Below are 27994 nucleotides of genomic sequence, written 5' to 3'. Positions count from 1 at the left end.
ATCTTGTGCCAGTTCTTGCTTATTGTTTGGTACAGCTGGATTATTTCCCAGAAACGTTTTTTTTTTTTTTTGCGAAAATAGATACGGGTGATTGTTCAGATTAGAAGTGATGAAGTTCGGGCATGTTTCAAATAAGTACCCCTCATAAAGTTTCTGGGAAATGTTTCTGGAAGCACATAGCAAGCATATTATATTTTCTTTAGTACCTAAACATCACATTTATCTATATCCAGCCAAAGCCATGAGGAACATAATATAGTTATAGTTTTCCTAAAACATGTCTAAATTATACGAACTTTTGCCGTAAACGTTATATAGTTTTCTTTTATATACTTCACGAGGTTTCCTCAGATGAACCGAGCGGTTTGCAGAAACCTTGCAGATAGATGAAAAAATATTTTTTTTTTTTTTGCCAAAAAAATAGAACATTTTTCTGTTAGTATAATATAACAAATTCTAGGACAAAATAGCCATCAGCTACGAGAAACTCAATGAACTCCGTTAGCCACCAACATCTATCTAATCATTGCATTATAAATAATGTCTATTTATTAACCTACGTGTATAATATCCTCTAATAATACATTCATTTCAACATTGAATTCTTTGTCCGTCATTGGCCAGTCGTATCAAAATGAGTAGTTGAAAGTTGAGCAAGTTCTCTAATACCTTGAGGATTATTCTAATTTAATTAAATCTTAATATTTCGTCTACATGCATAATTGACATGAATGTGAGGTTCTAGATATTGTCAAAGAAATCATAGCAAAACTATAAGTAGGGAAATCTGCATCGTAAGGCACGTAAAAAATGTAGTTAGATCACCTTTTTAGTAGAAAAATCAATGTCGCCTAATACGACTGGCAAATAAGGTTTACAAATAAAATAGATTTCTAATAAATATTTTATAATGAGGTGTAACACTTAAACAATTATTGTCGTTGATAAAGAGGTAGCCCACATGACTCGCACAAAATGTATCTAAAAACATCTTCATAAGTAGTGTTAATTCATCTAATTAGATATTGTCTAAAGTATATTGTCAAAAACTCTATATCACTTTTAGGATTCAAACCATGTGGGACATGTCCTTAAGAATCAACTTTTTGGGATTGGACAGCCAAGATATTGATTTATTATTGTCTCCATTCTTGCCAGCGAATTATTGTCCAATTTTTCTATAAGTCTACACTTTCAAATAGTATATCTTAGCTTAAAATTCCACACTTGTTCAGTAGGAGCCTTTCAAGTTTTACACAGCAAGTGACTTTTTAAAGGACTAACTGATAAAAATGCTTTACGGTTCTTGTAAGCCTTTGTGTCGAGATATGTTTTCTAAGGCAAGTTTTCTGTTCTCTTTGTATTTTCATGTAAAATTGTGTGCAAGTAACATAAACTCGATATGTAAAGTTATATCTGATACCCGATGTGCGATGTTAAAACCCCAACAACGTTCTTGGATCAACGTAAAACGTTTGCTCATGATTGTTTTGAATAAGTTACTCTCGGTACGGCTAAAACAACTTTCGATCATTTTGGTATCAGTCGCTCTCGTGACGACCAAGATACAAGATTTTAGTAAAAATATCTTCTGTGTTAAGCCCGCTACAAAGTTTTCGATTCAATAGGCCGCATCTAAATGTACACAATATAGAAATCCTTCTTTATAATAGACAAACACCCTGTACAAAACTAACTTATATTACGCTGTAAAGTAATATCGCTTAATATCCCATGGATCACGTGCCGGTTTCACTAACTGACTAAAATTCATTAAACACAATAAACGCATCAAGAGTTAGGGAAAACTGCACCTGTTGGGTGTCCAAAAGTCTTCTAGCTTACCCACTTAGTAAACCGATAATATTGTTACCTATTATTAAAGCATTAATTAACTTTACCGCCAACTGGTGGCGGACACTCAGTAGATAACACTGGTAATAAAGTCTATAGAAAACTATTTACTTTTATCTAGAAGGTATAAAATACTTCATGTAAAGCGATTCAAGAGCTTTGAACATTCATTTCGTTAATTTTTAACATTAGTCGACGAACAAATCAGTTTTCTAGACCCAGAGGTATTTTCGTGAGAGATCGATACTGCGACGAGTTAAATTGAAAAAACCATTTGTGTCAATGTTAATTGAGTTAAGTTCTCCTCGAAAATCAATGTTTGAATGTCCAGGGCCCTTAAAAGTTAGTGAAAAATCCCCCTTGGTCTCCATGATTTAATTTTCAAGTAGTTTTCACCCCTCGTAGAATATCGTATTCTCCGGTTAATCGCGTTGACCTTTGGCGAATCCGCGGCGATGTAACATTAAATTATGCACATGAAGGGTCGCTAAGGGATTTTTCGCATAATATGTATACTATAATGGTATAAAACAGATCACATTGACAGCGGTCCGCTCGAACACTAATAAATTGTCATAAGATATCACTATTTGGGGGACAAACTACAGTATTGTGCGTAGCCCGAATATTCTGGCGGAATATCTGTTCTAATACTTTATAACGTAATTTCGAACTTCGACGTGGCTGTGCCTTACGCTACGCCATTCAAAAACCATTTGAGATATTAGTTTGACTTTGATTTCCTATTTCTACCTATTGTTATAACAACACAAAATAATGTATAACGTTACCAATATGGAACCATAGTATATCAATAAAAACCGCTTTACGTAGTCATTTGCGAGAAAAATCGTGTTCTTGTAAAAGTCATAGAAAACTGTTTTGCGTGTATAATTTGTACCACGTTCTTTTACTTTATTGTCGTCGTTAACTTACTCGTCGGAATATTGTTTCAGTTGCTCGTGTATCCACTCAATGTACTTCGGTACGTAAGCGTATACTCCTGGCAAATGGGGGTGAGCGCATTTGATACCCCAACTGACAATCCCTCCAACGAACCACCGGTCAGGATCGCCCCGTTCCTTGCACAACAGCGGACCTCCGGAATCGCCCTGTAAGGAAGCGTTATTTACTCTAACAGATCGCATCGCTCGCTAAACACCTCTGGAGGTCCTTTGGTAAGGCGCGGAAGAACTCCGTTAACGTTAAAATTCACGTGTTCAAAAAATAATCGTCGGACGTGTCGAGTTGGTTTTCGAAAACTCCTTTTTCAATATTAGTTTTGTTGGTGACGTCATCGCTGCCCGCGACGTGATGTTGTCGGCCATTTTTTTTTTTTTTTAGTGATAACCCCCGTTTCTTTTATTTAAAATGTTAAAGGATGATTGAATTGTAAGCGGGGAAAAACACGAGCTGTTACGCAGGACATTTTTTGAGAAAATTAGCATCGAAGTGCGCAAACCAGTCTTTGTTATTACTGATCAGCGGCGCATTAACGATGGAGGCAAAAAGGCCAAAACACGAAAAAAATATCGACGGCAGCAGAATGTTTGTTGTCGAGTCAAAATTATTTTACGTTTTGCGCGCATAATCGTTTGCGCAGTACTTACCACTTAAAATCGTTTAAAAACGCCCAAAGGGGAACGATTGAAAACCTCTGCATGGTCGGATTTGGAGGTACCAAACCGAAAGCTGCGAAGACAATTCATCCCAATCGGCAACCAGTTAAACAAAGCACAGCTCCAAAAAATTGAAAAAAAGTTTAGAGAGCTTGGACACGTCCGAGATCTACCTAAAACTGGTAGATTCTCGACATCGAAAGACACAAAAATTAATATTTCAATGGCAGTGCAATAAGAGCCACGTCCCACAGTAATCAACTTTTCATCTTAGCTGAATAGAACCTCTTCCACCGTGCGCAAAACATGGAAAACGACTAAGTAAGATGTTTTGCGAACAAACGCAAGAACTTTGTAACAACGATGAAACCTCTATCCAACGAAATTATTTTTCCGATGAAGCCACTTTTACTTTAAGTGGCCACTCGTCAACCGGCAAACCTGTCGTTATTAGCCTTCTAACAGTCCCCATTGGGCTTCTAACAGTCCCCATTGGACTTCTAACAGTCCCCATTGGACTTCTAACAGTCCCCATTGGGCTTCTAACAGTCCCCATTGGACTTCTAACAGTCCCCATTGGACTTCTAACAGTCCCCATTGGGCTTCTAACAGTCCCCATTGGACTTCTAACAGTCCCCATTGGACTTCTAACAGTCCCCATTGGGCTTCTAGCAGTCCTCATTGGGCTTCTAACAGTCCCCATAGAGCAATGGATTGTCGTAGCTAACGCCCTCAAAAATGCGAATGTTCGGTGCGCCACAATAGGCGATAGACACCTGAATCCTTATTTCTTCAACGGCGCTCCAATTGGAGAACGATATTTGAGTTCTCCTCAAGAAGACTTAGTCCCAGCGCTTGTCACTCTATGTCCCGATCCGCTTGCCATTTCAACGAGATGGAGCACCTCCTCGTCACACTGCACCTGCGCGAGCACGCTCAAACGAACGTTTCCCAAATCCTTGGATGGGACCGAGAGGAGCCACAGAGCGGCCGGCTCGCCTGCCTGACCCTACACCCCTCGACTAATTTTTCCGGAGACGTTTAAAAAGCAAAGTGTGTTCCGCTAAGCTCATAAATTTGGACGGTTCGAGGCGAATTCGTGAAGAAATACGACTTATAATTCCACACATCATCGACAACGTTCAAAAGGAGTTTATTTACCGTCTTGCTTATTATCAGGCAGCGAATTGAGCTACGTTCGAACATCGTACACGATAATTTATTTTGTTTTTTTGTAATTTTTTTTAAATTAACTCAACGCCATTGTTCTCAAAAATGCCTTCTTTGCGTTCTTTTAATGATTTTTGCTTGAAAAAAGCTCTTTCGTTTATTGGATAAGAAGCGGGGGTCGTTATTTTAATAAAATGGCCGGTGACGTCACACCTCGGACAGCGGTGACGTCAGCAATGAGGTTACTATTAAAAAAAAGTGTTTTTTGAAGTGTTCGTTGACAACTCAGTCGACGTGACCGAGGACTTTTTCCGGAACACGTTAGTTTTAATATTAATCAGTTTATTCCGTACTTTACGGAAACACTGTGTATAAAATTTGCAGACGTTTCGATTTATTTTTAGTCCTTTCCAAGGCCAAAAAATAAGGGAAACGGGGATAAGGGTGGCTGTATTGGTTTTACGTCTGTTGTGTTTCTCCATGTCTTCGTTCTAGGGGGCGCGTTTTTTACCATACATGCCAGTCAATGAATTTATTTATTTATTTATTTATTTCCGGAGGATTTGTTGTTATTCAAGTACTATTTATATAATCCTCACTCGGAATTCGTAGTAAGTATGCATGTGCAAGTGTTTTTACCTAATAAAACTGTTGGCAAGAGTAGTTGGCCCTAGATAAGTGAAACTTCGAACCACTCGATAAACTTAAGTTGGAAAGTCAACTTGAAGTTTAATCGAAGGACTTAGTAGGTATCAGCAAAATCCGAAGGAGCTTGGAAATTAACGCGTAGTACTGAATTTTTGTAGAGCTGAAGTTAATGCACCATCATTAAAATATTTAACATAATGACTTAAGCGTGCTTGGTATAGACGCATTCAGGTCGCTTGAGTTGCAACTTTAATCATCGAATGGTTCGTCTGGAAGATAGCTGAAATATCTAATGGCCGTTTCGGGACACTCGGGGATATTTGAGGTGTGACTGTATAATTTACCTGGCATGCATCTTTCCCACCTTCCTTGTATCCAGCGCATATCATTCCTCCGGTAACATTCAGCTGATCGTTTTCCAGCCAATCGTTGCATACGTCGCGGTCCACAACTGGTACTTCGACTTCGTTAATTTCTGGCTCGTATTCTGAGGCTGAAAAGTGCAGAAACTGGATTCTTTTAGAAGAATTAGCTATCTAGTAAGTAGTTTTGACATTAATTTCCTTTTTCCAATTCGAGCGTACTATTCCTGATTAAACTGGAGTCTAATGTTGCGGCGATGTCGAGATGAGGAAGGGGATATTTAAAGATGCCCCAGAATTTCCACAATAGAGCGTTCTAGCTGGCATTATTAACGATCCTCGGATGTATAAAGTTAACCGAAATTGCTTTAAAACTGGCTGCGACTCGGGAAATTTCTAACATGTACATGGCGTTTTTAAGCTCGACGACAGTGTGATGACCGACGAATTTTACCTCTGACGGGATTAGGCACGCGGGGAGGAGGAGGAGGGAGGAGGGGGGTGGATACTGCTTGACCAACGACGCATAAGGAGGAAAATTCGTTTTAAAAGAAATTGACGTTTCTTCTCCCGTTTCCGACGCGAATGTTTTGTTTCGGAGCTCGAACGGAGCGACAGTTTTTCCTGTTATCTTGCGCTTCTCCGATTCTATCCCGCTTTAAGTTTCAGCACATCCACGAGAGAAAATTTCTGCCGATGAATAAATAATGCATTTTCAAATTGGCGTTTTCTCAAATTCGCCCTCCCATTACTATATTTACGACGAGCTCGACCATTGTTCTGACTCTCGCCACGTAAATTTGATATATTAAGTGCCGCGCAAACCCCGATTTTCACCTCCAAAATAGTGCACAAAAAGTTGAACAATAACACGTAGGAATATAAAAAGTGAACATATTAACAGGAAAATCGATACGCAGGCCGGGCTTATGAGGACGCCAATGGATAGCGAGGGCTTTAATAAAAATTCATTTTAATTTTTCCGTGAAAAGTCGAGATATGCCCTCCGAAGTGTCAAAGGAAGCATTGGGAGACGATAAATAAAGTCGCCAACTTTCCTATTATGTAATTTTTGTTCACCCACCATTCCCCTCTCTCTTTGGATTTTAATTGGTTTAAAGAGAAACGAAGAGAAAATTTTTTCCTCGCAGGTAAGCCTTGTTCTGACTTATTGAATAAGACTCCCATCTGTTTGGTTTGCAAGCGGCTTTAACTCACTGACAAAACACGCCTTACATGCCCAAATTTGCCGTAATTGTCGTAATTACGCGTTCCCACATATTTTTCATGGGGACAAATCCTATTACGGAGTCGCTACCGATTTCCTGAAAATAACAAGTGCCTGGAAAATATGTCGAAATTTTTACTTACTTCCAGTTTCGTCCTTTTTGCCCCAACCAATAACGGTACATTTCGTGCCGGGCTCAAGCTCGCTGTTTGGTTTTGGAAGACATACCGGCAAGAGATGATCGTGAAAAGTAACTCTGCTGGAAAGCTGCGAAGGAAAGTCAAGTGGTTTTCAGTATTACGCTACACTCGAAGCATTTTATGCAAGTTCTCATGAGATAAACAAGCAAGCAGCGGGAACAGGAACAAAATGCCAGAATGGATAGGTGTCTGAAACTTTCATAATTTTCTGCACTTTGGAAGTTTCCACGACAAATTCTATTTTGAAGGCTTGAAAAATAGGTTTGAAGTTTTAACGCCAATTATGGAAAACCTAGATGCTTCGCTTTGCTGAATAATAAGTTTCGTATTTTTATGAGCTCTGTCATGGCGCCGGAGTTCGACGTGTACTCGCCCAAAAAGTTTCCAGAGAAAAAAATTCAAAGAAGTTTAATCGAAGTGAAAAGAACGCGTCGAAAACGCGATCCATCACTTTTAACTTACAGCACATGACGAACGTATTTCGTATTGATCCCTGTAGGAAACTTACCTGGAACAGTGCGACGTCGTTGTCGTGGGCATACCCCACGTTGTACATGGGATGAGGAACCACTCTTCGCACCTTCACCTTTTGGCCGTAAAACGAGTGCGCGTGTCTTCTAGTGATCCCCAATTGTATCGTCCACCCGGTGACGTTGGAGTGACTACAAGCGAACAAAAGGTCGAACTTTCGATATTGCCCCGCGATCGAAAATCTCGGTACGTACTTCCCCACGCAGTGAGAGGCAGTGAGGACCCACTGGTCCGCAATGAGGACCCCCGCGCAATAAAAGACCTCCTCGGGCCCCCCCAGAAGGGCGGCCAGAAAGGGCCAGTCTCCAGGTTTAGATCGAATTCCTCCGACTATCCTGGGAGTTCTCTTCCGTTCGGCGTAGCTTTTACGAGCCGTTCCGCACACTGAAAAATAATGACGCCAGCTGACAAGTGAGAAATGGAAGGATTTTTTTACCGAGTGTGAAATTAAATTGGATTTGATGGGCTCACCGTGAAAAGGAGCTGAATAATGAACCCCATAGTCAAAAAGTCTTTGCCTTTGGACGCCGCTTTAAAGAGACTCACTAGAGGAAACGCTTTTTGATTTTTCAAAACTAGTTCAGTTTGACAAAACACTGGGAATAATTAGTGCACGAGTTAATTACAGTTACCACATACATTTTACTTAATTACCCTCCGCGGATCGAGTTTCTGGAGCTTAAAAATAAATAATGTTTTACACCTGAGGCGGCGAGATATATTAATATTTTATTCAGTCGTCCAAAGCAAGTGTCCGGGGCCATAATTAATGATATCGGTTCGTTGAGCAGTGATAACTTAAGTTAGTTTAATCGGGGCACTTTCACGGTGTTCACAGATTTTGTTGTCCGAAGCGAGCGGGCGCGGTTTAATTAAGAAATAATCTTAAAAAGGCATTATATTAATTTTTCGTCAAATTCCTGGACGAGGTGCGTCAAAACGAGAGCGAGAGACGAAGAATTCAACGAGCGTTCTAACGATGCATATTTTCCTTTCCGTAGAAATTTCCATCGGCTTTATTAGAATTCCTTTTATATACACCTCCTTTCAATCAAATTTGAAACATGGTACTTTTCGAGATTTCGCTCACTCTTTAAAATGTCCATCCCCTCTCGAGCAGCACCCCGCCGAGGGGACGGGGACTCCCCGGTCGGTTTTTAGATTTCTCGAGTTTTGGAAAATCGGAAAATTCGCCGGAAATATTCACAAAACACTCGGGACGAAGTTTTCACCTAATTGGGGCGAAGATGCTCGCGGTCTTGGGAAATCTACGTACGTCTCCGGCAGTGAGGATATCTCGCCTTTCCATTTCGTGCGATCGCCCACTGCATCCAACTTAACCATACGTCATTACGTAACTCAAATTTATTTGGGGAAAAAATTGCTCGCGATCGAATTATCGCGACGATTCGGCCCTGATTCATGGCGAAAATGCCGTGGCAGATGTACTTACTGTATTTGGTACAAACTAAGTCGACAGTTGGATAGTTTGTAGTGTTACATGAAGCCAGCTCCCTAATCAGATTAAACCTGCGATGGGGCTGCTTATCTCTTGAGGGATATCGGGAGCCGCTTACGACGTCCGTTGACATTTGCGAGGGATTTTCTATTACTTTACTCTGGTTTACGTTGCTGAAAAAGAAAAAAAATAAACGCGTGCAGGGAGAAAAATTACCTCGGCGGAAATTGTAAACCGAAACAAAGACAAATCGAACGCGTATCACATGCAATTTGGAGGCTTTACAGCATCCAAACCAAAGGTCAGTTTGAAGTGATTTATTTAATTCGCCATCAATGGTCCATTACGTTGTGGCCAACATACTCAATTTCCGTTTCAGTTTATGCAACAGATGTCTGATGAATATTCGAGTGGAAAGAACTTACGCGTAGCCCAAGAGGAAACAGATATATCTGAAATAGTGCTCGTCGTATTGGGTGATGCAGGCCGGAACCCATTTGCTCTGATCGGGTCTGAACACCTCCAAGAGGCCCCTTCCTTCGTCGCCGTTCCTCTCGCTCAATCGCACTGAAAATAAATTTAAAAAAATTGCCTTACGGGCTCGCCCATCGAATTCTTACTACAGTTCCTCTCGTCTTGGGCCCATGGACAATCAACTTTCCCGTCGCACATGTGTTCTTGACTAATGCATTTGTTGAAACCGCAATGGATCATTTCCATGCCACATTTGGTACAGTTGAGTTCGTCCGATTGGTCTTCGCAGTCAATGTGGCCGTCGCACTGCCAGTCTTTTGGAATACACCGTTTGCCATCGCACTGGAATCCGGTCGGACAAGCTGTAATAAAACTCCATGTTTTCCCAATAAATCCCTACAGCAAACAAATTTGTTGACGTATGCTCTTTCGGTACAATTTATAAATCACGTTTAAAATATCCGACAGCTTATATGGATTAATAAATCTACTGCCGATTCTCGGTAGATTTCCCTCCACCTTGCGGTACGAACGTCAGCGTGCCCGCCTGGGAGGAAATTATTAAAATTACTCCAAAATATGTGATGACAATTTTCCTTGTAGTGCACAGGAAAACCTTCGTAATTTCGTGCGTTCCGCTACGCACGGGGATAATTCTCCCAGAGTATCGTTATGATGTTATTTCCACGATTTGCATGCGTATGATGGCCGATTTATTAATTTTAATACGCGCAATTCGAAACCCTTTCAACTAATTCAACGCCAAAGCTCAAATTATTTCATGCAGTTTATTTCAAACTGATACACAATTCAAAGGATTTTTAATTCGAAATTCGTGCCATTAGCCAGTTAATTAACTAAATAACGGTACGTTCCACTGCGCATGACGACCGATAACGCATAATACATTTTCTTGAGCTTCAAATCTATAAGCGCAAAAATAAATTACCGGAGACAGTCCGGGGCTCTTGTTTAATATATGCTCTAGTACGCTAGATCGTGATATACATCAGCAAGTGATAAAAGAACGCATCAGGAATAATAAATTCAGTTAGGTTTCAAAGAAATATACGACCCTTGCGCACATAACCAAGAGAATACATGTCCAGGGTCGTCTATTTATGCATTTTGTCAAATGACTGAACTTTTTTAAGCTAAATCGATTACACTGGGTGCTTCAGAACCATAAGTTCGAGTAGGGACGTTCAGTGTAATAATAAAAAACATCCGAGCATAAGATTCCGCGTCCCCGAGTGTCTTTGGACGCTTTAACGGGGGGCAAAAGTGTGTTTTATCGAATGATTTTACTTGTTTTGGACCCGGAACTTCTTGAACACGTCCCATTACACGTTCGACAGCAAACGTGGCTGCAACATGATGGTGTGTCTGCACACGTTCCCGTTCAAGCCCGTTAGCATTTGGATCGTCAGTTCGGACGACGTTGGATCGGCAGAGGGCCTCCGGTTCCGCGGCCCCCTAGGTCACCCGATCAAACACCTTCAGATTTCGTTCGGTGGGGGCACGCAAGGTTTCCGGTTGATGAAGCGCCGGTGAAAACAAAGCAAGATCGCACTGGACGAATTAATGCGGCACGCGAAGTCGTTCGGAATCGTTACCAAATTTCTGGCCAAGTCCGCAGAAACCATGTACGTCGCTCAACAGGGGCAATGAAGTGCAAGGGCGACATTTTGAACAATTATTGCAGTATTTTTTGGTACAAGTAAATTTCGATAAAACGTACTAAAATTCGATAAAAACACTTTTGCACATAACTCTTTCAAATCATCATGGGGCAGTAGTAGGGTGGGGAGACGTGCGTGGACACGGGTTCTTATAGTCAAATGTTGGCTTTTATTGCACCGAACAATCCCTCGAAGTTTGATCCCATAGTTCTGAAACACCCTGTATATAAAAAAAATAGTAACAATTTTAATACATTAATGTAGGATCCGTTTATCATGGGTTTCTACAGATGTAACAGAATTGTACTGATTATGACTCCAAGCAAATGGTGAAAACTATAGTTCCAGGAAACCTGTAACTGGTGATAAGGAAAATATTGTTAAGGTTTCAACACAACCTACTTTTTTGAAGCCATTTTGGTACACAAACCAGAAAATCCTAATATACAGAAAATTATGATTTGGTCGGACGAAGCAAAGTTTTCCAGGGAAGACTTTTCCAATAGACGAAAGAAGTATTCACGTTTCTTCTTTCATGACAACGCACATGAGGTTAAAGAAGTTGAATTTGAAAAAAAAATTCAAATTTACTTTTACGTTCCTCCTGAGTTATAATCAAATGAGTTTTTCACGACGAACCGTTAAATTCGATAAAATATCCCTGAATCCTAAGGCCGTTGAGAAATACTTCTCTGGAAAAATATCGCACCAATTGGTTCCTATTGGAGGGTGCGTGGACTCATTGCAGCCAAAGGACGACAAGAGAACTTTTCGAAATATTTGGTTTAAGCATGTGGGCCTGCGGAATTGGCCTGATAGATCTCCCGATCTCGTCCCATTGGATTTTTAGTTGTCGGGTAAGGTAAAGAAACAAGCTTACGGCGACACCAGACGCAGATCGAAAGATCAACTGCGTCCAACCAGTAACCAACTGCAATTGTGAGGTTAACGCAAGTAAGACTCAGAGGGCCACAGACGATCTGTAGTACGTGGAATCCAATGTCGGCCATTTTAGGCATCTAATGTAAAAATTAACCATATTATTTTGTTGGTGCGATGTGAGTTTTTGACATAATCCCAGTTACGTAGGACGCTGTGAACTGCTTTTACATATAACACCATTATTTTGTGTCTTTGGGTAAGTGCTAAAACGAATATTCACAGCTCTGCTATCCATTAAATTCTTTGAAAAATTGCATAGTTTTCCGCCACCATGACGGCGTTCCAGAGCCTCTCAATATACATATGTGGGAAAATAATCTAATCTGCAGAGACAATACACGAAACAGCATTTATTTGTGAAATGTTACAGAGGAAATTCGGTTGTCTTTCGGCGTATTTGCTACTCTGCAGGGTGTTCAATTAAAAAAAAAACGCACGCAGCAAGTTTAGTGACTAATACAAAATAAAATCCTCAAAAACTCTTCTTTGAAACGTGCCCCAGACGTGCTCAATTGGGTTCAGATCTGAGGATTGCACTGGTCATGGCAAAGCGACGGTTCCTGCGTTGGTCATCCACAACACCGGCAACATGTACGGGCAGTGTCAGGCACGAGACCAACAGCGCCAACAAATGATCGGACTGTGAGGAAGCGATTTGGACAAAGAGGTCGATTCTACCGCCAGTCATTAGTTCGCTCCACACCATTATCGTACCACCTCTATATGAACAGACTTCCTGGACATGTCAAATTTCAACGTTTCCAGACCGACTTTGCACTCTTATTCGACGAGAAACTGAATGAAATGAAGTCCAAGTTGGACTCGTTCAATCGATCCGAATCGATATACGCCAGAAGACTGTTTATTTATTTTTAGGTTTTTCCAGTCAGTTGAAACGTACACAGGGTGTCCCATTTAAAGCTGTGCCATATTCTTTTTGGTTTTCTGGCACAGAAGCTGCCCTTCAATTTTAATATTTAATGTTTATTTCTTTAGTAATAATCTCACCAGAGACGATCTAAATCTGGTGAAACACTACATATTTTTGTAAATTGTCCTTTGTCCAGCAGCTTTAAGTGCACCTCGGACACATGTTATCGTAGAGAATCAAATTTGTCAAGAAGGTTCCTTATACGTTCGATTTGGATGCATTTCCTTCTTGGGACGAAGAAAAAAGTTCTAAAATCAGTTTTGCCAAGATTTTCGGTTTCGGTTATGCCATTGTTTGTTGAGGCGGCTTGGAAAGGTGCTTCATGACAAATGCATGGTCATGGACGTCACGAGCTTTGGAAATCTCGAAATGGAAGAAATTTCAGAGACTCGGGGCTGATCCATCCTACGGGAGACATCATACTCTTAAGTACCAATTTCAAAACTAATGATCCAATGCACTTGTAGAGCATTTTAAAACTTCTTTCGTCTATTACTTAATGGAATCTTTAATAAGAAACCCCTCTCCTCTTGTTATAGCTAATGGAATTTTGGAATTTTCCAGAAGGTTAAGGCAACGAGGCAGGAAGAGCAGCCCACTTAATACTTAATATCGAGGCTCCATACATTCTTTAATTGACGGTATCATGTTCTTTCCCATTTCTCGTCCTTTATTAAACTCGAGTAATTTACAGATTGGACGAATTCCCCCCACTTACTTATTTCTTCAATTCGGTCTTTTCTCGGAAGATGGTTGGGTTACGTTTAATCATTTAGTACGTTCTGTCGGACATGAAGGAAACAATGGGAGAGAGAACGTACCGAAAATCCGTATTCGATTTTTCCCTTGCCCCACTTCACTTAGGCTAATTCGCTGGCTTATACGTGAGTAATACCTAGGTGGTTTTATTAAAAAGACCAACTTGCCAGGAGATAATTTAAAACGACACTTAATAAGATTCTCTTCCATTTGTTATTGTTAATTATCCTTTGGTATACATTCATAAACGAAATTTAAATACCGCCGGGAAAATATTTTAAAATGGTAGATTTTTATTCAAAAATACGGGCCCCATAATGTTAAATTAAACTGTCCCGAATTGGAGGAATCTGCTTTCGAGGGTTTATTTCGTGTCGTTAAAATTTTGTTCAATTGTGGCTCTTTCGTTTTATTTCCGCACACGGTGGAACTAAGAAATCCAAAAAGGGCAAACCTTAAAAAATCCTCACGTCAATATCACAAAAATATTTTTTACCACTCCCCTTGGAAAGGTCAATATGAAGACGCCAAAATGCTCGGGTAGGGAATCCAAGTTACACAAAAACTTTCCGAAAACTTTAAATTAAGGTTTTTATATCGAAAGGTTCTAAACAGGATTAAAATGGGAAAGGACCCTTTCCTTAGACCCTTGCTAATTAGTTTCCTAATGATTTTAACTGGTTCCGCCGAAAACGATGATTAACGTTACAATTCGGATTCATTTTTACAAAACATGACCAGCTTCCCAGCTTTAAGTCTTCCGAATTTAAAACCGAGACAACCGAATTCCTCGAGAGTCTATTTCGAGCTAACTTGTTCTTTAATTAAATTTCGCCCAAAAGGGCATTTACCCTTTGTTCCTCGAAATTTTTTCGAATAATTTCTTATTGGAGCCCCGAATATAAAACTTTACCATAAAATGAGACATATCTATTTTATAACGGTTATTTTGTGCTGGAAATCGATAACTTCTAAAAATAGGGAAGCCATGATGAAACATGCACTTACTCGGTTCAGATTCGCGGGATTTAGCCCTTTGAACTTCCTCTGCACCGATGCAAACGTCAGTATCGTTGGATTGGGGGAACAAGTCGCATTCCAAATATTTCGGGAGAGTCAGTCCGAATACATCCAGGAAGAATCCGCATCGTCGTTTTGTTTCTGGAAGTATGAAATACGTTTTATAGGCGCGCAACAGGATCCCGAACTAACAAGTTAATATTGCTAAGATCCATTCTGAGGCTACCCCGCCTAAGTGTCCGTAATAGTGACCTCAGCCACAGCGAAAATCATTAATTTCGTCGTCTGGATTAGGGCTGCTTTTAGAAAGATTTGCTGAGAAACCTCGACCGGGGATGATAGAAGTAAAGGATAATACCTACGGGGTTTCGGGAATAATTACGAATTATTACCTTTATTTACACCTCACGTTTCGGCGCCAGCTCAAACGATAATTTTTACCCGAGTAATGTGGATTTTACGAGAATTTTATAATTGGATTCTCAAAGCGATTTAACGGACAAGTTTCGAAGTATTTGTTTCCAGGACTTTTACCAAGAGATTTGCGAAATCTCGCCGCTTTAGTGGACAATAAAATTAAAAAATATATATTCCTTACCGTGACATATATCTCTACAAGGCCTAACCAATCCTCCATTAGGACCACACTTTGGCACAAATATCGTGCACAGAAATAGAGCAGCTAGTTCATAGCAACGCACGTCAACAACAGCATCGTATATCTCCAAATCCATCTGGGCGTCTCTTTGCCCAAAATGCCCTATGTAATTGGGGTAAATCGTGTAGTTATAAGGCAGCTCATGTTGTTTGCAAAATTTCACTATAACAGGCAAGCAAATCCCCGGGGCCGGATTGTCACTCGGTTTTTCTATAATTATGGGCAACCCTGTTACGTTTATGGTTTTGTTCACTATTGTCACTACGTTTGACGGATTCGCTGAAATTGAAGCCGATTAATGGTTTTAATCGAGTTGGAAAGTCGTCGAGTACCTTTGAAGTAAACGGTAATGCCAGTTCCGATGGCCAATAGGGCAATTGCATTAATAACTAACTGTATAAACCTAAACTTGAGGAAAAATCTGTGGTTATAGCTTTCCGAAGGCCTCCGGGATTCTCTGAGGATCTAAAATAAGCACATTATCCTAATGCATCTGCACACCCAATATTATTCCTACTCCAAGTGATCTACGCATTACTGCTTTTAAAACGTAATTCCTCAATGATGGATTTTGTTTTCGTCCTTAAAATTCAAGGGAGAAGCTTTCAGAGTATAAAACTAAACGAAAATTGAGGCTCATGTATATTAATTCTGTCAGTTTATGGAGCTTCCAGGGAAGTAAACATTAAGATGGGCTCGAGAGTCTGTTTTCCCACCGAAGAGACATGCTTTAATTGCTCTTATCGTGCGTATTTTTCCTACAGCCCCTACAAATTAATAAGGACATGTTTCCTTATACATTTCCAACCATTAATCTTTTTTATGGGCTTTTTATTCTCAACGCGCTTTTCGTCACACTATTGCTTAACAAAAAGGGCTTTTGTTAAGAGTCTCACCACTAAAAACGGCATAACCACAGACTTTCAAAGTTAAGCTGTTAGGGAGAATCCTAATCCTCGCACAAGCTTTCAAACGAATTACCTGTTTGCTCATGTTGTGATTTTATTGGGAGACCCTGAATCACTTGAAGCTACGTTACGGAAAATTCCGACAAAAAAAAACTTACAGAGGGAGCAAATTTGATATTTAGCAAATTATACAGGGTTCCCCATATTAAACTATGCGTTTTAAGAGTGACAGAAAAACTTTCGAATTAAAGCCAAGAAAAGTATTTTGTGGAACTAATATACAGGATGGCTCTGAGAGCGTGTACGAAATTCCAACGCGGATTTGTGAGGCGAAAGCATGACGATCGAAGCCATCTCGCCTTAGTTCAAAAGTGAGCAGTTTAAGATTAAAGAAGGGAAAAGCATTAATTACTTCGTTCGTAATGCTACTATCTAAACGAGATGTCACATCGAGGGTTTTTAAGGACACGCCACCAGAATGTGTCCATATTTTCGATGCACACTGTAGAGAGGACACTGTCGGCTCTAGGGAAATTTTTTCTGAAGGAGCTTCACTTTTTTATCACCCAGTATAAAATTTATTTACGACCAAATTGGTGTCTTCCTACATGTTTTATGAAAAAAATGTGCGTTGGTGCAAGTCCCTATGGGCGTTCCACGTTGAGATAGTTGACGTTTAAAGTTACCTGCACATCTTGGAAAACAACTTTACAGCAGGTACTTATTCGTACAGTACAGCTAAATAAATAATAAAAAACTGGTATAGTCAAAGGAAAACATGAAGATTAAAGAAAATTATAAGGTTTGAAGATTAATTGAGTATTTCGGGTGTTTTCGTTTCGACTGTACGAATAAATATGCATAATGTAATAAGTTATTTTTTAAAGCTTACAGCGAGCGTTAAACTTTAAGTATCTCAAGGAGCCCGTAGGGACTTGTGCCAACACACCTTTTTCCATAAAACATGCATGGAAACGCAAATTTGGAGGGTATTAAAAAAGTTACGCCCCTTCTAAGAGAGTTCACCTAGCGGCGACAGCGCCCTCTACAACGTGCATCAAAAATGTGAACGGACTCTGATTCTTCGCCCCTAAAACCCCCCACATGCGACATTTTGTTCACATAGTAGCATTATGAACGAAGTGATTTTTTTCCCTTTTTTTATCTTCACTTTGACGTCACAAATTTTGAAAACCGTCCGCTTTTGGACGATTTTGGCAAATTGAGTGAAATCGTGATTTTTTCATCTCAGAAATGAGGTAGAATTTTGTACAGATCTTTTAGAAACACCTCGTATGGCCAATTCTATAGTATTTCTTATTAATTTAGATAAATGTTCGGTTTTTCAAAGTTCTGTCCTGTAAGGCGCTCCTTCAACGTCAGTGCAATTTTCGATTTTAAGTTCAAAATTTTGCTCGGCCCGATGACGTAAATCTGAATTTTTTCTTGCAGTTTCACTCTAAATCCGCTTTTTCACCTCTAAAATTGTTGCCAAACAACGACTTTTTGGCTGTGAACTTGTTGGTAAACAGCTCGCGAGGATTTCACGCCAACGACGAACAAGTAAGGATAAAAATTTAACACATAATTGTCACGGAATTACTCATTTAGATAATTAATTTAAATCTTAACGAAATTGATCAATTTTCTATCGTGGATCCAGATCAAGATGGAAAGTTGCTTTACCGAAGTCGGTGGAGGACGTTTAGGAGAAACGATTCTTAAAAATTGAATGTTTATTTAAATTAATAATAATAAATTAGATAGAATTAGCTATCAGTTAGTCCAATAATAGATTTTTTCTTAATTTTATTGGAAAGTTTTTGTTTGCCCTTTTAAAGTGCATAGTGTAACGTGGGGAACCCTGTACAAGTCGAATAATTAAATTGGAGGCTCAACATGGGAATACTCAGAATGGTAAGTGATATTTCAGAGGAAATTCCGTAGCGAATCGTGGTCACTCACCTTATGATGCACAGACATGCTTGATCCATTATGAAATCTAACCACTGCCTGCAATCCAGCAGGGGTTGAAACACTTTTCGTGATTCCATTAAGTTCCTCCGTTCTTTCCTCCTCCCCTTTGAGATCCTTACTCCTGGTTAATATTCCACCGTTTTGAGCCGTATGTACAGGTGTCCTCGGGGGTATTAATGGAGTTTCCATGCCCTTCGTCGTGTAACTTGGTGACGAATTCTGACTAAAGCTGTCCGTAGAAATACCCGAATCTTGTCTCATCGATATCTTTGCCTGTTGATTAGGCTTGCACATCCTACTGGGAGTAGACGGTTTTGTGTCCTGCTTGGCGGTACATCTCTTTATCTCTCCAGTTTTAATGTTGTCAAAAGGAAAATTCGTCGGACTAGTTGTAGTCTTCTGCGCGACATTCCGATTGATATCAGGCCTTCGACAATGTTCGCTGGGCTTCTGATTTGGGAGCAACTGATTAAAAGGAGGTGCTCGGGTTTTGGGGGTAGGTGGCAGGGGGGGAGGTTTCGGGGATTTTCTACGAACGTTCGGATTGAGAGGAGGGCTGTGTTGAGGCATTGGTGGGGTAGGAGGCGTTTGAGGAGGCGGAAATGTCCGTTTCGGGACGGGCGGCGGCCGGATGGGAATGGGAGGTGGCTGAGACTGAATCTGAAATAATAAATTTTTATTAAGTTGATAAACGCGCTACATGAAACGACGGCGCATGTTAATGTACGGACAAATTTAAGAGTTAAAACGGATCCAGTAAAAGGTGTACAGGGGAAAAGAAAAAGTCGCTTAAACAATCCATATCGTCCGGTTCAGCAGTAAAGGTTGAACTAATACATCAAGATTTCAACGTCACCTTACCCATCGCTAGCATATGGAAGGTAAAATTTAATTTGATTGTTGAGGTAACGTAATAAAATATATATGTTTGTTTCTCTCGTATATAATATGTATTTAAGCGGTTGTGATTAACGTTCGGTGAAATTTAATATAGGGAACCCATATCTTATGCTAAAGGCAATCAAAGGTCGGGTAATCTTCATGTGTAACTATTAAACCGTTTAGAACTCTGAGGGACAATCTAGACCGAGCTATGTAAATACCAAAGTTGTTACCAAAGCCACTTCGTGGCTTTGGCCTGAATTTATTTGTCGGGGAGAGAATCCAAAATCGTTCTGTTTTGTAAAATGTCCTATTTGTGAAGAATTTTGAAGGTAACATTTAGCAAATATTGTTCGGTTTTCTTTTAGATCCGGAACTAACGAAAAATGATGCTCGTCGTTCCGTAAATTACATTTAATAATGTCCATGGTAAAAGCCGTTGAATTTTATTATAATGTAAAGTGAGACCTCTCAAAAACATTTAATTTTCAATGAAAGCTTTTGAGCCTCCTTTTTGTGTCGTGGTAACCTTTCGTCGATGGGAGAATAAATCGGGATGGATTTTTTGTCCGTGGAGAATATTGCTAAGCCGAGTTGCAACAACCATGGTTCGTGCCCTCCTCTCCGTCCCGAACAAGGGAAAATTTTATATAGTCAGATTTAAAATACAGCGGCACGTGAAACAGCGGGAAAAAAGCAAATAATTATCGATCAAATCTGAGAATAACTTATTCCTTCCGACAGGGTTAAAAATCAATTTCGGAACGTCAGAGTCAGGTCAGGAAAGGATCCCGATCTGTAGACTGCGCATATTTCTGACTGTTTCTGACGATCCGAAATCAGCTTACCGCTCTATCGGAGCAGACCTGATGTGGCCACTTATGACTGGACAACTATCATTAGATTTTGCATTAAAATCTGTCCCGTAAACAAACGCAGATTACTCGTTATAGTTTTGATATTGCCGTTACGTCACGCTTCTCCAAATCTCCAAGTTATTATTGCTCTGCAAATTTCTTCTTTTTTTTTCTTTTATTGTTATCGTCAACTATCCTGTACGTTTTTGTGTAAAAGGAACCTGCGACTTCACGTGGGCTCTAAATCGCAGTTTTCAATTCAACAAATATGTCTTTCAAATCTGTATATTCTCACCTACATTTTATATCAAAGGTTCTGGAGCTGTGGCACAATGAAGACGTACACGGTTTAGCGAGAAAAATGATTTTCCCCGTTAATGTTTGTGCTTTTCTCCTTAATAGTACTTAGATTTTTCTGTGTGCTCCTGTTGGCTCGTCAATTCTTCTTATTTTTCTTGTAATAACTTCCAGAATAAAAACAAACGTGGCCTTTTCGTAGTATCTAATTATCGCATCAAAGCTATTAAAAGAGATTCTATTCTAGAGCAGTCGCTTTCACCTCAAGCTTGAAAGGCCTTTGTGCAAAAATTGAAAGTTACGGCTTTAATTTAAATTACTGTATTTTCTGCAGGGCGCCATTTTTATAGCTGTATTAAATACATAAAGTAACGATGGTTTCGATTCAGAGATCGATAAAACAAGAACAAATTTATATTTTCTAATTATGTCCAATAAGTTTTGCATTGAAAAATTGGAGTCCGCACCTTTCGAACTTTTCTCCATTATGGAAATATTACGCCTTTGTTCCATTCCGAGACGGTATTTTAGCTAGCAGCCCTAACAGTATATATTGCATACAAATCCATCATCTACCGTCTACATTTTCGAGGTTTCTTTATCAAAAAGTAGATTAACTTTTTACTGCGCCCTAGTCAAACGTTCGACGGTTAAAAGAAGTCAAGCTCGGAACAAAACACGTCAAAATTTACTTTGTTCGTCCCTAATAGGAATGCGGTAATAGCCGACAAAAGCTTTTTATTACATGAACTGAATATTACATATGTACCTATGTATACACGTATTCATTCAAATTTCCCCCTCGCGAAAACGTCTCGCAACGAAAAAACACTTACTGTGGCATCAATGCGTCGATCCTCGGTGACTGTACAAGCATGCGCCGAATGACGACGAGCGTATATGTGACTAGAATTGACAGGTGCTAATTTCAGTGACGGCGTTACATTATCAGTGTCTTTGTTTAACAGGTCGATTAAGGTTTGTTCGTTGCTTGGTGCGTTGATATTCCATCTGTAACAAATCGGATGTAGGTTCCCTCGACCTGGATAACTGGAAATCGTAATATTTCAAGTGGATTTATCATCTAGGTTCGCCTGGTCCCCGCCACTGGTGAATAATCAAATGGATTTAAAGATGAACTGGTAATAAATTAGTTCATAATTTTAATAGTGTGACTGCAGTGACTGACTGATCATTTTAACGAACGTGTCTCTTCTGCTCCTGCAGGCACAGTAGTAAATTTATCGATCAAATTTAGCGGGTTCCACGCAATTATGTTGAACTTCTATTAAACGAAATCCTTTTATTAGCCAATCCCTCATATTAATAAAGTTTAATGTATAAGTTGCACTGCGAATTATTTAACGATGCTTCGAGACTTCGGTATAAATTTGTTTGGGAATATGGTTCGCGATTTACTCCATTTTATGTTTAAATCAATATGTGTAAACTAGAAAGTCTAAATATTGAACGTCAGAGTTTAATAACCTGTTGCGAGTTTACGCTCAAATGTTAAATGAATTTCTATTTCTGATTTAAATTAATATGGATCTATCAAATTAAATTCCAAATAAGCTGATCGGGCTACTAGGCGAACGCCACAAACGGCACTAGAACGTCATAAACTTCACGAGGTGAATCGTTTTCTTCAAGGTGGTTATTAAAAAAAAACATATACAGGGCGTCCCACGAATAAGGACCTCTTTCTGTATCTTGACAACTGCGGCTCCGAAATTGAAATTTGGGTGCCGTACTGAAGTAGATGCGATCCATTGATTAAAAATATTTTAATGGAAATGCCACGCCCGACTAAACCGGAAATGAATGTCAATTCGTTTACTTTGAATGGAACACTCTATGCGCGACATCAAATTTTAATTCTGCGAAAAGCTATGAACACCGAATCTGGCTTGTAATGTTCGATATCTAAATTTCGCGGTTTTCGAGATACTTGGTATTTTCCAAAAAAAATGACAATTGCAGTCATTAATGCATTTTCTAATAATTCACAGGCGACCGAGTATTTTGCAATGAAATTTTACGCTGTTTCACAAAGCGCTTTGCTGTCCTTAAACTAGTAAGTTAAATCGTGTTTTTTCATACAGGGCGTTCACAAAGATGGCCCAAAATTGTAAAAATCTCTCAGTTTTTAAATAGAGACCTCCTGTTTGTCAACGAATACACATTTAACATAGAAAAATAAGTGCTATTTTCAGTTCAATTGTTCATACCTAAACCTAACTGTTCTCGTTTCAATTCCAAAAAATCAATGCCGCTATAATTAAAGCATATTTGAAAAACGCCACAGGTAAATTATAAAAAAAGAAGATTTTCTGAATTCCTTTATTGTTTATGGTGAATGTAACATTAACCTAAACGACGTCATACGTTTGGTGTTCAATAACCAGAAGTATCCTGAGCTTCACGAAAAGTTCTCGAACGCATAATGGATCATTTTTAAACTAGCAGATCCGTCAAAGGACCTTAAAAGACTTAAGCCTATTGTCGATGACAAAATATTTGAAAGAGCAATTTGCGCACCGTTAGAAAACACATTAATCGTTGGATCTATGATTTTTTTTGGAAAATTCTGAATATCTCGAAAACCGTAAAATTTAGAATATTGCCCATGGAACGTGCTCATAATGTTCCGCAGAATCGAAATTTGATATAACATACTGGGTGTTCCATTTACAATAAGCGAGCAGACATTTTTTTTCCAATGTAATCGGAAGCGATATTTTCATGAAAATATTTCTAATCGATAGATCATCCCATTGAGGTTTGCTACCCACTTTTCGACTTTTCCCTAGTCACAGTTTTTCTGATCCGGTTAGCGGCCCACATCCGTGGGACACCCTGGATATACGTAGAAGACGAAGAGTCCGGCATAAATTCGTTAGAAATGAGAGGAAATATTTTTCATGCTAGAAGACGTCAAATATTATTTTAGTCGTGCATTTTTTGACTGTATACACAGTGACCCATATAGCAGAAAAATATCCCCACGTGGAAACTCAATAGTTTAAAAAATACATAAAAAAAAGGATTAACGAAACCATTATCAACAATTAAAAAAAAAAAACATATAAACTGCTATAATCTAATGTAGTCATTGTACGAACTAGGTCCCATTGACCTAACCCGAACTGACATAGGGCAAGCCGCAATTCGAATTCCTTAATAATCTTTTTACCATTTGAGGAGATGTTTGTTCAGCTTCTTGAGTCGTTATACAGGGTGTCCCACAAGTGTTTCATTATATTTCAGTGGGTAATAGTACATTGAAAAATAATATGACTCCCTATATAAACCATATTCCAATAATGCTTCATTAAGAAGATACAGGGTGTTAAACTTTACTTAAAAAATCTAACTTTTATTGATATATTCAAAACCGTTTGAGATATGTAAGTGAAATTTGGCATGTTTTGAGAGTTAATGTAGACGCATTTATTTATGCAAAAGGGCTATTTTTCGTTTCACCAGTGACGTGCGTACGGACACCTCTCAGCACATTTTTAGAGAAGAACATGGTGCGCCACTGCTTTTTATCAAAATAAAAATTATTTTTAGAAGTTTAATTTCATTTAGAAGAAAAATGCTCACTTGACTCTTTTTCGTCCGACGTATCGTTTGCCAGTAAAAAATCGAATACCGTCTATATGCACGATATTCTCTAAATGGTTTTAATAATATTAAGTTTGTTTTAAACATTATTAATTTGCTATAACATTATAGAAATTGTTCAAATTGGTGGCCATTTTGTTCAATACATAATTGAGCTCGCCCGTTCATTGATACTCTGATACGTTGAAATATTCCAAGTGTGTTTTAAGTTTAACACCCTGTATCTTCTTAATGAAGCATTATTGGAATATGGTTTATATAGGGAGTCATATTATTTTTCAATGTACTATTACCCACTGAAATATAATGAAACACTTGTGGGACACCCTGTATTTTTAAGTCTTCTGCATTGTTAGATTTATTTAAATATACTGTACGTTTAGGTAACCTCATACAAAAAGTCCATAAAGGGGAGGTTAGACGATCTAACGGGCAACACTAATTTCCATATCGCGCAAATATTTCAACAACCATTAAATTCGGGGATGGGTATGCTACATTAAATATATTCAGACTTTGTCAAAGAACTCAAAATCGTAATATACAGGGCATTCCATTAAAAAAAAAATTAAATACATTTATCTACATGGGTAAGATTGCATGCAAGTATGATACGTCAAAAAATACGCAAAAAAAAAACGTTTGAGCTGATCCAACGTTTTGATAAAAACCTTCCTCTCACTTTTTGACGCATCTGTGCAGATCTTTCCGTCTTCTAGGTATGTATTTTTCACCTCCGCAATTCGTGCTTTTTTCCATTTAATGAAAAAGTTCACCTTTCCAAACTGATTGATGCGAGCCATCGTCATCAACCCCAGACTATTCAGAGGTTACTAAGAACGTAAAAATTATATGGTTCCGTTCAATATTCCAAAACCCCTTTCTGCCTCTTGGACATGGCCCTCCTGCAGGTCGAAATATCGGATATCTGTATATATTTAAGAATTACGATACACAATAGTGATTTGCGGTAGAAACTCGAAGAGAACTCTGAAATGTACGTTTAATAATGTTTTGTTAGGCTTTAATGGGGTATGATTGATTTTTTTTTTCACTCAACACCCAACAAAGAGTGTACTTTATTGGTGTGTTCGCATCGTCTGCGAGTTTTACTTATTTTGTTTTCATTTCCATCCGTTGCAACACAGTGCGATTCTACTCCTCACGATAACGACTCGCCGGTAGACGTTCCGTTACTGAAGTGTCCATTTTGTAATCGAATTATCTTACCTTTGATAGCCGTTGGGTCCTTCGATCTGACTGAAGCTGTTCCTGTGTCGATCAACCATTATTGTGATATTACATTATTTCGAAACAGGACAATCTTCAACCTGTTTGAGCTGAAACAATAGAATGAAATAAAAATCTGAAAAACCGAAACTTCACCTGCGTTGATAGAATTAATCGAGAGTCGTACGCCATGGCATTAGGGCTAATAGCGACAACAAATGCGTTCCAAAAAGCTGTTGCTGATTCGGTAGGTTCATTCAGTGCGAGCTTATCATTCGCTGCCTTCGTAGAATTTCAAAGCTACGTGTCGAAATTGAGGAGGAAAAGTTAATATGGAGGTATGTTAATATGAGTTAAAGGAGCATCCCTGCATCATCAACGAAGTCAGTAAAAAGCCATTGTGCACGCTTATTTCCCAGCAACAGGTGTTTAAAACGCTTAATTAAAACCAATGGAAGCTTTTTTAAATGTATCTTCCTGAAACAAAAGCCTTTAAACGTGGCAGATCCTCAACCAATTTATTCTTCATATCAAATCTTATTGTTCCTTTAGGTACTCGACAGAAAATCGATTTCTTCACATCGCGAGAATCTCGCTAAGAAACAAACAAAATTTAAATTATACCTAAGAAATCATTGTTTTCTACTCTGTATAATGCCACAACACAATTTCCCGATTCCTGATCCGTTTTATATTGAAATTTCAAAAACCTTTCGGACTGAATTCGCGTTTTAGTTGAAAGCGTTATTTATATTTTCAAGTTTTTTTAGTTCCCAAAAAGGGTCCGATATTGTTTTTCTGAAACGTTTCCTTCTGCCAAAGCTCAACAGACATTACAGATTTGGTGGAGCGATGAAAGATGTAATGGACGTTTATCGGTTAAATAGGGCAGATTTTTTACGATTCACCCGTATCGTTCTCACCCTAATGCATTTCGTAACTTAATATGCATTATTCGCCACACGCGATACATTTCATCGAAAAGCTGTAAAGGTTGTAAAATCGAATAACATAATTGCTTTTACGGGTAAAAGGTCGTGTTGTGGTCATTTTGGAAGAAATCCTTTCTTCGAAACGTTACAAAGAGACCTCCTAAGAAACCAAAAGTCTATTCCGCGAACTCGATCTGGCTTTCTTTCGCTAAAAGCCCTTGTCGTAGAAGTTATTAAAACCCCACCGGAACCGCGTTCCTTTAAAGATTAAATATGTACGTCTCCTGTCAAGATAGCTGTCAAATTAGGGTATTCAACCCCCAGTCACAATATAATACACGCGCTCAAGTTTTCTTATCAACTGAAATTTCTTATATTCCACCGGTCGGGTTTCCTTTAAATCTCCTTGATTGCATTGATAACAACTTCCAATTTAACTGGATTGTTCTTGTATTATGAGTCGAATTGACCTAAATAAGCAAATTTTGGACTGCGGGCAAATACAATTTTCGAAAGAAGAAAATGGTGGGGTCACCCCTAGGAAGTTGCCATTCTGTAACGATGTCTGACCTTATTTCGTCACACGGGTAAAGGCAAGTGGCAACGTATGAATCAGATACACATTTGTATAATATCCCCGGGCCAGAAGGGTACGATTTCAGGTTGCAAATATTGAGCAAACTTCCTTGGAAAGGTATTAAACTGGTCTCAAATACCTCTGACGTTAGTTTGAATCGGTTTGGGAGATGCATTACGAGGCCCTCCATCGTAATCACAGTTTTTGAGTTCTTAATTTGACATTTAACCAATTTTGGCGTTTAGTCCCCGAACGGCAAACTCAAATTCTCCGATTAAGAAATAAGAATGATTATATTTTGCAATAAAACAAATATTAATTGACCATTAAGAACAGCCGCCGCTATCTAATAAATAATTGCAGCGTCCTTCGAACGGATGATTACGAAATCCAGACAAAACGTTAGAAATTTGCTCTATTTTTCTACCTCAAAAGCGCAGCTCGCGTCCTGCTTTTCGCTCGTTTATTTTGCATTTTGTTCTCGTTTGAATTAAAATATGTTCCCCATTTAACCTGGGCTAAATAAATAATTGCCTAACCGCAGAATTTTAATCTGTTTTCTGATTTCCTTTAAGTACCCTCCTATTCTATTTTGTCAGCTATTAGAGAATAATTCTTAACGGGTAGCGGTTCGGAACATCACAATGAAATACGTACGCGAGGAACAGAGAGTGTGCATATCTAATTAGTTCCTAAGCGAGTATAAGTACGACTTACGTTGATTTTCGTCGCTTAATATATACCTAATTGAACGTAATCCCGTAACTTTTGAACATGAACGATCGGTAAATAATACTTTTCTGTATTACTGAAAGGAGCGAGACACCGTAGGCTGAAGGAGATTATAGAGTTTTAGAGGAAATTGATTGCTCACCTGTGGTCTTACGCTCGGTTCAGCGTAATAGAGCGTACACACAAGAACGTGCACTTTGAACCGCGACGAAAGCACATGTGCACGTCAGAATCCGCGCGTCAGATGTGCTTCGCAAGCCTGCGCAGAAAACAAATTCTCGATGTTGTCACATCAGTCAGAACGGTTCGACGCGCAGGGGATTTTTAGGAATTTCGAACATAACTTCGGAAAGTACGACTCACCGATATGAGTTATATTTTGGCGCGATTACAATGCCGCTTTCAAACGGGCTCATGGTTAATTTCAAATTTCGA

General features: G+C 39.0%; 1 protein-coding gene across 3 annotated transcripts; it reads right to left on the bottom strand.

Moving 5' to 3' along the window:
* Window positions 1–3: 3 nt before the first annotated feature.
* Window positions 4–27769, bottom strand: LOC136348483 (atrial natriuretic peptide-converting enzyme-like). 3 transcript variants are annotated; one of them, XM_066299328.1, is made up of 15 exons: window positions 27702–27769; window positions 25319–25428; window positions 21295–21469; window positions 18411–19082; window positions 15870–16002; window positions 15478–15816; window positions 14868–15020; window positions 9692–9907; window positions 9497–9638; window positions 9066–9244; window positions 7807–7996; window positions 7590–7743; window positions 7025–7148; window positions 5636–5784; window positions 4–2966 (listed from the first exon to the last, which is right to left on the bottom strand). In XM_066299328.1, the coding sequence occupies exons 2-15, from the start codon at window positions 25375–25377 to the stop codon at window positions 2787–2789; spliced, it is 2865 nt and encodes a 954-aa protein (XP_066155425.1). In that variant the 5' UTR covers window positions 25378–25428; window positions 27702–27769; the 3' UTR covers window positions 4–2786. The 3 variants fall into 3 exon arrangements, with proteins under 3 accessions (XP_066155425.1, XP_066155426.1, XP_066155427.1); XM_066299329.1 differs by having other exon boundaries at window positions 5636–5778; XM_066299330.1 differs by lacking the exon at window positions 21295–21469 and having other exon boundaries at window positions 27702–27715.
* Window positions 27770–27994: the final 225 nt, after the last annotated feature.

The sequence above is a fragment of the Euwallacea fornicatus genome, chromosome 33, assembly GCF_040115645.1.
Source record: "Euwallacea fornicatus isolate EFF26 chromosome 33, ASM4011564v1, whole genome shotgun sequence".
Taxonomy (NCBI): Eukaryota; Metazoa; Arthropoda; class Insecta; order Coleoptera; family Curculionidae; genus Euwallacea; species Euwallacea fornicatus.
Note: the sequence above shows the minus strand (reverse complement) of the source record. Positions and strands in the feature narration are given on the sequence as shown.